Source organism: Pseudochaenichthys georgianus, unplaced genomic scaffold (genome assembly GCF_902827115.2).
Source record: "Pseudochaenichthys georgianus unplaced genomic scaffold, fPseGeo1.2 scaffold_688_arrow_ctg1, whole genome shotgun sequence".
In the NCBI taxonomy this organism is placed as follows: domain Eukaryota; kingdom Metazoa; phylum Chordata; class Actinopteri; order Perciformes; family Channichthyidae; genus Pseudochaenichthys; species Pseudochaenichthys georgianus.
In genome coordinates this window covers 1-10,000 of record NW_027263242.1, presented here as the reverse complement: position 1 = coordinate 10,000, position 10,000 = coordinate 1, and the positions used below count along the sequence as shown (strand labels likewise).

Genomic DNA, 10,000 nt, shown 5'->3' with positions numbered 1-10,000 from the left:
GGGCCTAAACCATTCAGTGCTTTATAAACCAGCAGCAGTATTTAGAAATCTATTCTTTGACACACAGGAAGCCAGTGTAAAGACTTCAGAGCAGGAGTGATGTGATCCACTTTCTTAGTGTCAGTGAGGACTCGAGCAGCGGCGTTCTGAATCAGCTGCAGCTTTCTAATAGATTTTTTAGTGAGACCTGTGAAGACACCATTGCAGTAGTCCAGTCTACTGAAGATAAAAGCATGGACACGTGTCTCCAGATCCTGCTGACATTAGTCTTTTAATCCTAGATATGTTCTTTAGGTGATAGTAGGCTGATTTAGTAACTGTTTTAATGTGACTGTTGAAGCTCAGGTCAGAGTCCAATACTAAGTTCTGCCACTGTCTGTGTTTAAGTGGATGTCATTGAAGACCTTTACAAGAGCAGACTCAGTGCTGTGGTTTGGACGAAAGCCTGACTGGAACACATCGAAACAGTTATTTAAATGCGAGAAATTACTTTTTCAATGATCTTACCTAGAAATGGCAGGTTTGATATGGGCCTGTAATTGTTCATTACTGAAGCATCTAGATTATTCTTTTTTAAGAGCGGTTTAATGACTGCAGTTTTCAGGGCCTGTGGAAAAATACCTGAGTGAAGAGACTTGTTTACTATGTGAAGTAGATCTGAGGCCATGCAAGGCAAAGCATCTTTGAAAAACCCTGTTGGAATAATATCAAGGCAGCAGGAGGAGGACTTCAGAAGTTGAATAATGTCCTCCAGGTTTTTATCATTAATCTGATGGAACTGTGTCATGATGTCTGAATTGATGTTAAGTGGACACAGAGACAACACATGTGCTGTTCCTGATGCAGAGGCACTGACTGCTGGTCTGATGTTCTGAATGTTGTCAGTGAAGAAGGCAAAGTCATTGCACGCCCTGGTGGTTAGAAATTCAGAGGCTCCTGACACTGTGGGGTGATGTTACGCTAACGGGCTGCTTTGAATGGAGAAGTTTGAGTGTTAAATGATGTAGACGTGTGTTGCTTAGCAACAATTACTGTTTGGCATGTATTGACGTGGACGCGCATCTTAAGACGAGGCGCAGCTACGACCGTGACTAGTCAGGCTTGGTGCACTCGGTGTAAATTCGAATCACTAAGTCGGACGTAGATAAGCCCGACGTTAGAGTTAAGAACTACTTTTTTACGCCCAGCTGGTGCACTCCACCTCTGGTCTAGTTTAAAGTTGGTAATTGTAACCTGGTCTTGTTGCTGGTCTGGAGTATGTTCTTGTGTCTTGTCATTACTTTCTTTGTGGTTCCAGGTCCTGAACCTGTTCCTGGTCTTGTTGCTGAGTCCGCTCCGTGGTCTCAGTCCGGCAGGTCCAGAAGAGAAGGTCAATAACAATGTCCAGATGGCTTTGAGGCGGATCTGCAGAGCTACTGGGAGTCTTCTGGGGAGGAAGACCGGCGCTAAACCAGAACTCACAGGTGAGACCAGGATCTAGAGCTTTATCTAAATCCCTCTCCATTGTGACTCCTGGTGTCAGAGAGGGTTCGGGTGTATCTCTATCTGATGACTGTTTCCTGTGTCTGACGACAGAGAGAGACGGACAGGAAGTGGACAGGAAGGAATACCTGGCTCTAGACATCAGGACCAACGGAGACCACGAGGCGCCCGAGGAGATGCCTGAACAGAAATCAGTAAACGCTCTTATTATACTGCAGTATTTCTAAGTATGTGTAGTACTCTGAGTATGTGTAGTAAACTGTGAATGCTTCTGTGTAGAAAACTCCAGAAGGCCATCAGCACGGAGACCCTGAGGACTGCTGCAGCCAGAGTAAGAGCCAATCAGAGAGCAGCAACACAGCCAATCATAGATCATTAACACAGCCAATCAGAGAGCAGCAACACAACCAATCATAGATCATTAACGCAGCAAATCAGAGACCAGCAACACAGCCAATCAAATACCAGTAACACAGCCAATCAAACATCAGCAACACAGCCAATCAGAGACCAGTAACACAGCCAATCAAACACCAGCAACACAGCCAATCAGAGACCAGTAACACAGCCAATCAGAGACCAGCATCGCAACACAGCCAATCAGAGACCAGCAACATAGCCAATCAGAGACCAGTATCGGAGAGCAGCATCAGTGTCTTTGTTTGTGTTTCAGAGTGCTGTCCCCTCCTGGTCGTAGACTCGTCCCGTGGAGCAGGGCAGGTCTGGAGTAACTTCAGGAGGTTCTGCCTCTGCATCGTCCAACACAAGCTCTTTGAGATCTTCATCATCTTCATCATCGTGCTGAGCAGCGTGGCTCTGGTAGGGATTCTGATGTATATATACAGTATTGTGTCTTTGTGGTGGTTCAGTGTGCATTGTGTCGCTGGTCATGTGACGTGTCCGTGGTCATGTGATGCATCGTGTCCCTGGTCATGTGACTGGTCCCTTGTCATGTGATGCAGCGTGTCCCTGGTCATGTGATGCATTGTGTCCCTGGTCATGTGACTTGTCCCTTGTCATGTGATGCAGCGTGTCCCTGGTCATGTGATGCGTCGTGTCCCTGGTCATGTGATGCGTCGTGTCTCTGGTCATGTGATGCATTGTGTCCCTAGTCATGTGATGCGTCGTGTCTCTGGTCATGTGATGCGTCGTGTCTCTGGTCATGTGATGCATTGTGTCTCTGGTCATGTGATGCGTCGTGTCTCTGGTCATGAGATGTGACTTGTCCCTTGTCATGTGATGCAGCGTGTCTCTGGTCATGTGATGCATTGTGTCCCCGGTCATGTGATGCATTGTGTCCCTGGTCATGTGATGCGTCGTGTCCCTGGTCATGTGATGCATTGTGTCTCTGGTCATGTGATGTGTCGTGTCTCTGGTCATGTGATGCGTTGTGTCCCCGGTCATGTGATGCATTGTGTCTCTGGTCATGAGATGTATCGTGTCTCTAGTCATGTGATGCGTCGTGTCTCTGGTCATGTGATGCGTCGTGTCTCTGGTCATGTGATGCGTTGTGTCTCTGGTCATGTGATGCTTCGTGTCTCTGGTCATGTGATGCATGGTGTCCCCGGTCATGTGATGCGTCGTGTCTCTGGTCATGAGATGCGTCGTGTCTCTGGTCATGTGATGCGTCGTGTCCCTGGTCATGTGATGCGTCGTGTCTCTGGTCATGAGATGCGTTGTGTCTCTGGTCATGTGATGCGTCGTGTCTCTGGTCATGTGATGCGTCGTGTCCCTGGTCATGTGATGCAGCGTGTCTCTGGTCATGAGATGCGTCGTGTCTCTGGTCATGTGATGCGTCGTGTCCCTGGTCATGTGATGCGTCGTGTCTCTGGTCATGTGATGCGTCGTGTCTCTGGTCATGTGATGCGTCGTGTCCCTGGTCATGTGATGCAGCGTGTCTCTGGTCATGAGATGCGTCGTGTCTCTGGTCATGTGATGCGTCGTGTCCGTGGTCATGTGATGCGTCGTGTCTCTGGTCATGAGATGCGTCGTGTCCCTGGTCATGTGATGCGTCGTGTCCCTAGTCATGTGATGCATTGTGTCTCTGGTCATGTGATGCGTCGTGTCTCTGGTCATGTGATGCATTGTGTCTCTGGTCATGTGATGCGTCGTGTCCCCGGTCATGTGATGCATTGTGTCTCTGGTCATGAGATGTATCGTGTCTCTAGTCATGTGATGCGTCGTGTCTCTGGTCATGTGATGCGTCGTGTCTCTGGTCATGTGATGCGTTGTGTCTCTGGTCATGTGATGCTTCGTGTCTCTGGTCATGTGATGCATGGTGTCCCCGGTCATGTGATGCTTCGTGTCTCTGGTCATGAGATGCGTCGTGCCTCTGGTCATGTGATGCGTCGTGTCCCTGGTCATGTGATGCGTCGTGTCTCTGGTCATGAGATGCGTTGTGTCTCTGGTCATGTGATGCGTCGTGTCTCTGGTCATGTGATGCGTCGTGTCCCTGGTCATGTGATGCAGCGTGTCTCTGGTCATGAGATGCGTCGTGTCTCTGGTCATGTGATGCGTCGTGTCCCTGGTCATGTGATGTGTCGTGTCTCTGGTCATGTGATGCGTCGTGTCTCTGGTCATGTGATGCGTCGTGTCCCTGGTCATGTGATGCAGCGTGTCTCTGGTCATGAGATGCGTCGTGTCTCTGGTCATGTGATGCGTCGTGTCCCTGGTCATGTGATGCGTCGTGTCTCTGGTCATGAGATGCGTCGTGTCCCTGGTCATGTGATGCATTGTGTCTCTGGTCATGTGATGCGTCGTGTCTCTGGTCATGTGATGCGTCGTGTCCCTGGTCATGTGATGCATTGTGTCCACGGTCATGTGATGCGTCGTGTCTCTGGTCATGAGATGCGTCATGTCCCTGGTCATGTGATGCGTCGTGTCTCCGGTCATGTGATGCGTCGTGTCCCTGGTCATGTGATGCGTCGTGTCCCTGGTCATGTGATGCGTCGTGTCTCTGGTCATGAGATGCGTCGTGTCCCTGGTCATGTGATGCATTGTGTCTCTGGTCATGTGATGCGTCGTGTCTCTGGTCATGTGATGCGTCGTGTCCCTGGTCATGTGATGCATTTTGTCCACGGTCATGTGATGCGTCGTGTCTCTGGTCATGAGATGCGTCGTGTCCCTGGTCATGTGATGCGTCGTGTCTCCGGTCATGTGATGCGTCGTGTCTCTGGTCATGTGATGCGTCGTGTCCCTGGTCATGTGATGCGTCGTGTCTCTGGTCATGAGATGCGTCGTGTCCCTGGTCATGTGATGCATTGTGTCTCTGGTCATGTGATGCAGCGTGTCCCTGGTCATGTGATGCGTCGTGTCCCTGGTCATGTGATGCGTCGTGTCTCTGGTCATGTGATGCGTCGTGTCTCTGGTCATGTGATGCGTCGTATCTCTGGTCATGTGATGCGTCATGTCCCCGGTCATGTGATGCAGCATGTCTCTGGTCATGTGATGCGTCGTGTCTCTGGTCATGTGATGCAGCGTGTCCCTGGTCATGTCATGCGTCGTGTCCCTGGTCATGTGATGCGTCGTGTCTCTGGTCATGTGATGCGTCGTGTCTCTGGTCATGTGATGCGTCGTGTCTCTGGTCATGTGATGCGTCGTGTCCCCGGTCATGTGATGCAGCGTGTCTCTGGTCATGTGATGCGTCGTGTCTCTGGTCATGTGATGCGTCGTGTCTCTGGTCATGTGATGCGTCGTGTCTCTGGTCATGTGATGCGTCGTGTCCCCGGTCACGTGATGCAGCGTGTCTCTGGTCATGTGATGCATTGTGTCTCTGGTCATGTGATGCGTCGTGTCTCTGGTCATGTGATGCAGCGTGTCTCTGGTCATGTGATGCGTCGTGTCTCTGGTCATGTGATGCGTCGTGTCTCTGGTCATGTGATGCGTCGTGTCCCCGGTCATGTGATGCAGCGTGTCTCTGGTCATGTGATGCAGCGTGTCTCTGGTCATGTGATGCGTCGTGTCTCTGGTCATGTGATGCGTCGTGTCTCTGGTCATGTGATGCGTCATGTCTCTGGTCATGTGATGCGTCGTGTCCCCGGTCATGTGATGCAGCGTGTCTCTGGTCATGTGATGCGTCGTGTCTCTGGTCATGTGATGCATTGTGTCCCTGGTCATGTGATGCGTCGTGTCTCTGGTCATGTGATGCGTTGTGTCTCTGGTCATGTGATGCAGCGTGTCTCTGGTCATGTGATGCGTCGTGTCTCTGGTCATGTGATGCAGCGTGTCTCTGGTCATGTGATGCGTTGTGTCTCTGGTCATGTGGTGCATTGTGTCCCCGGTCATGTGATGCGTCGTGTCTCTGGTCATGTGATGCGTCGTGTCCCTGGTCATGTGATGCGTCGTGTCTCTGGTCATGTGATGCGTCGTGTCTCTGGTCATGTGATGCGTTGTGTCTCTGGTCATGTGATGCAGCGTGTCTCTGGTCATGAGATGCGTCGTGTCTCTGGTCATGTGATGCGTCGTGTCTCTGGTCATGTGATGCGTTGTGTCTCTGGTCATGTGATGCAGCGTGTCTCTGGTCATGAGATGCGTCGTGTCCCTGGTCATGTGATGCATTGTGTCTCTGGTCATGTGATGCGTCGTGTCTCTGGTCATGTGATGCATTGTGTCTCTGGTGATGTGATGCTTCGTGTCTCTGGTCATGTGATGCGTCGTGTCCCTGGTCATGTGATGCATTGTGTCTCTGGTCATGAGATGCGTTGTGTCTCTGGTCATGTGATGCAGCGTGTCTCTGGTCATGAGATGCGTCGTGTCCCTGGTCATGTGATGCATTGTGTCTCTGGTCATGTGATGCGTCGTGTCTCTGGTCATGTGATGCGTCGTGTCTCTGGTCATGTGATGCTTCGTGTCTCTGGTCATGTGATGCGTCGTGTCCCTGGTCATGTGATGCGTCGTGTCTCTGGTCATGTGATGCGTTGTGTCTCTGGTCATGTGATGCGTCGTGTCCCTGGTCATGTGATGCGTCGTGTCCCTGGTCATGTGATGCGTCGTGTCTCTGGTCATGTGATGCTTCGTGTCTCTGGTCATGTGATGCGTCGTGTCTCTGGTCATGTGATGCTTCGTGTCCCTGGTCATGTGATGCGTCGTGTCCCTGGTCATGTGATGCGTCGTGTCTCTGGTCATGTGATGCGTCGTGTCTCTGTCGTGTCCCTGGTCATGTGATGCGTCGTGTCTCTGGTCATGTGATGCGTTGTGTCTCTGGTCATGTGATGCGTCGTGTCCCTGGTCATGTGATGCGTCGTGTCCCTGGTCATGTGATGCGTCGTGTCTCTGGTCATGTGATGCGTTGTGTCTCTGGTCATGTGATGCGTCGTGTCCCTGGTCATGTGATGCGTCGTGTCCCTGGTCATGTGATGCGTCGTGTCTCTGGTCATGTGATGCTTCGTGTCTCTGGTCATGTGATGCTTCGTGTCTCTGGTCATGTGATGCGTCGTGTCCCTGGTCATGTGATGCTTCGTGTCTCTGGTCATATGATGCTTCGTGTCCCTGGTCATGTGATGTGTCGTGTCTCTGGTCATGTGATGCGTTGTGTCCCTGGTCATGTGATGCTTCGTGTCCCTGGTCATGTGATGTGTAGTGTCCCTGGTCATGTGATGCGTCGTGTCTCTGGTCATGTGATGCTTCGTGTCCCTGGTCATGTGATGCGTCGTGTCCCTGGTCATGTGATGCGTCGTGTCTCTGGTCATGTGATGCGTCGTGTCTCTGTCGTGTCCCTGGTCATGTGATGCGTCGTGTCTCTGGTCATGTGATGCGTTGTGTCTCTGGTCATGTGATGCGTCGTGTCCCTGGTCATGTGATGCGTCGTGTCCCTGGTCATGTGATGCGTCATGTCTCTGGTCATGTGATGCTTCGTGTCTCTGGTCATGTGATGCGTCGTGTCTCTGGTCATGTGATGCGTTGTGTCTCTGGTCATGTGATGCGTCGTGTCCCTGGTCATGTGATGCGTCGTGTCCCTGGTCATGTGATGCGTCATGTCTCTGGTCATGTGATGCTTCGTGTCTCTGGTCATGTGATGCTTCGTGTCTCTGGTCATGTGATGCGTCGTGTCCCTGGTCATGTGATGCTTCATGTCTCTGGTCATGTGATGCTTCGTGTCTCTGGTCATGTGATGCGTCGTGTCCCTGGTCATGTGATGCTTCATGTCTCTGGTCATGTGATGCTTCGTGTCCCTGGTCATGTGATGCGTCGTGTCCCTGGTCATGTGATGCGTCGTGTCTCTGGTCATGTGATGCTTCGTGTCTCTGGTCATGTGATGCTTCGTGTCCCTGGTCATGTGATGCGTCATGTCTCTGGTCATGTGATGCTTCGTGTCTCTGGTCATGTGATGCTTCGTGTCTCTGGTCATGTGATGCGTCGTGTCCCTGGTCATGTGATGCTTCGTGTCTCTGGTCATGTGATGCTTCGTGTCCCTGGTCATGTGATGCGTCGTGTCCCTGGTCATGTGATGCGTCGTGTCTCTGGTCATGTGATGCTTCGTGTCTCTGGTCATGTGATGCTTCGTGTCTCTGGTCATGTGATGCGTCGTGTCCCTGGTCATGTGATGCTTCGTGTCTCTGGTCAAGTGATGCTTCGTGTCCCTGGTCATGTGATGCTTCGTGTCCCTGGTCATGTGATGCGTCGTGTCTCTGGTCATGTGATGCGTCGTGTCCCTGGTCATGTGATGCGTCGTGTCCCTGGTCATGTGATGCGTCGTGTCTCTGGTCATGTGATGCTTCGTGTCTCTGGTCATGTGATGCTTCGTGTCTCTGGTCATGTGATGCGTCGTGTCCCTGGTCATGTGATGCTTCGTGTCTCTGGTCATGTGATGCTTCGTGTCCCTGGTCATGTGATGTGTCGTGTCTCTGGTCATGTGATGCGTCGTGTCCCTGGTCATGTGATGCTTCGTGTCCCTGGTCATGTGATGTGTCGTGTCCCTGGTCATGTGATGCGTCGTGTCTCTGGTCATGTGATGCTTCGTGTCTCTGGTCATGTGATGCTTCGTGTCTCTGGTCATGTGATGCGTCGTGTCCCTGGTCATGTGATGCTTCGTGTCTCTGGTCATGTGATGCTTCGTGTCCCTGGTCATGTGATGCGTCGTGTCCCTGGTCATGTGATGCGTCGTGTCCCTGGTCATGTGATGCGTCGTGTCTCTGGTCATGTGATGCTTCGTGTCTCTGGTCATGTGATGCTTCGTGTCTCTGGTCATGTGATGCGTCGTGTCCCTGGTCATGTGATGCTTCGTGTCTCTGTCGTGTCCCTGGTCATGTGATGCGTCGTGTCCCTGGTCATGTGATGCGTCGTGTCTCTGGTCATGTGATGCGTCGTGTCTCTGTCGTGTCCCTGGTCATGTGATGCGTCGTGTCTCTGGTCATGTGATGCGTTGTGTCTCTGGTCATGTGATGCGTCGTGTCCCTGGTCATGTGATGCGTCGTGTCCCTGGTCATGTGATGCGTCGTGTCTCTGGTCATGTGATGCTTCGTGTCTCTGGTCATGTGATGCTTCGTGTCTCTGGTCATGTGATGCGTCGTGTCCCTGGTCATGTGATGCTTCGTGTCTCTGGTCATGTGATGCTTCGTGTCCCTGGTCATGTGATGCGTCGTGTCCCTGGTCATGTGATGCGTCGTGTCTCTGGTCATGTGATGCTTCGTGTCTCTGGTCATGTGATGCTTCGTGTCTCTGGTCATGTGATGCGTCGTGTCCCTGGTCATGTGATGCTTCGTGTCTCTGGTCATGTGATGCTTCGTGTCCCTGGTCATGTGATGTGTCGTGTCTCTGGTCATGTGATGCGTCGTGTCCCTGGTCATGTGATGCTTCGTGTCCCTGGTCATGTGATGCGTTGTGTCCCTGGTCATGTGATGCGTCGTGTCCCTGGTCATGTGACGTGTCCGTGGTCATGTGATGCGTCGTGTCTCTGGTCATGTGATGCTTCCTGTCTCTGGTCATGTGATGCTTCGTGTCTCTGGTCATGTGATGCGTCGTGTCCCTGGTCATGTGATGCGTTGTGTCCCTGGTCATGTGATGCTTCGTGTCCCTGGTCATGTGATGTATCGTGTCTCTGGTCATGTGATGCGTCGTGTCCCTGGTCATGTGATGCTTCGTGTCCCTGGTCATGTGATGCGTCGTGTCCCTGGTCATGTGATGCTTCGTGTCCCTGGTCATGTGATGCATTGTGTCCCTGGTCATGTGACAGGCGTTCGAGGACGTGCACCTTCATCAGTGGCCTCTGTTAAAGAAGGTTCTTCATCGAGCCGATCAGCTGTTCACCCTCCTCTTCCTCAGCGAGATGCTCCTCAAGTGGAGCGCCTTCGGACTGAGCAAGTACTTCAGAGACGGCTGGTGCTGCCTCGACTTCCTGGTCCTCCACGTGAGACTCTATGAACATATATATATATATCTAATGATGACAGGAAGTTGTGATTGTTGTATATTAATAACATGAAGTACTCGTTTGGCGTTGCAGATCTTCCTGGTGTCTCTCGGGGTTGAGATCTTTGGGTTAAGTTCTCTCGGGTTCTTCCTGTTTCTGAGGAGCCTCCGA

At 51.8% G+C, this 10,000-nt stretch overlaps 1 protein-coding gene across 1 annotated transcript in view; it reads left to right on the top strand.

The window, feature by feature from the left end:
- The window catches only part of LOC117443852 (sodium channel protein type 4 subunit alpha B-like), a gene marked incomplete at its 3' end in the record, with an annotated part of 71,338 nt that extends 61,341 nt beyond the window's left edge, over positions 1-9,997 (top strand). Inside the window, exons 17-22 of the mRNA XM_034079670.2 lie at positions 1,298-1,463; positions 1,576-1,676; positions 1,762-1,813; positions 2,156-2,301; positions 9,653-9,826; positions 9,923-9,997. Coding sequence (XP_033935561.1) covers positions 1,298-1,463; positions 1,576-1,676; positions 1,762-1,813; positions 2,156-2,301; positions 9,653-9,826; positions 9,923-9,997 — 714 coding nt within the window. The remainder of the gene's footprint in view (positions 1-1,297; positions 1,464-1,575; positions 1,677-1,761; positions 1,814-2,155; positions 2,302-9,652; positions 9,827-9,922) is intronic.
- Between the last annotated feature and the right edge of the window lie 3 nt (positions 9,998-10,000).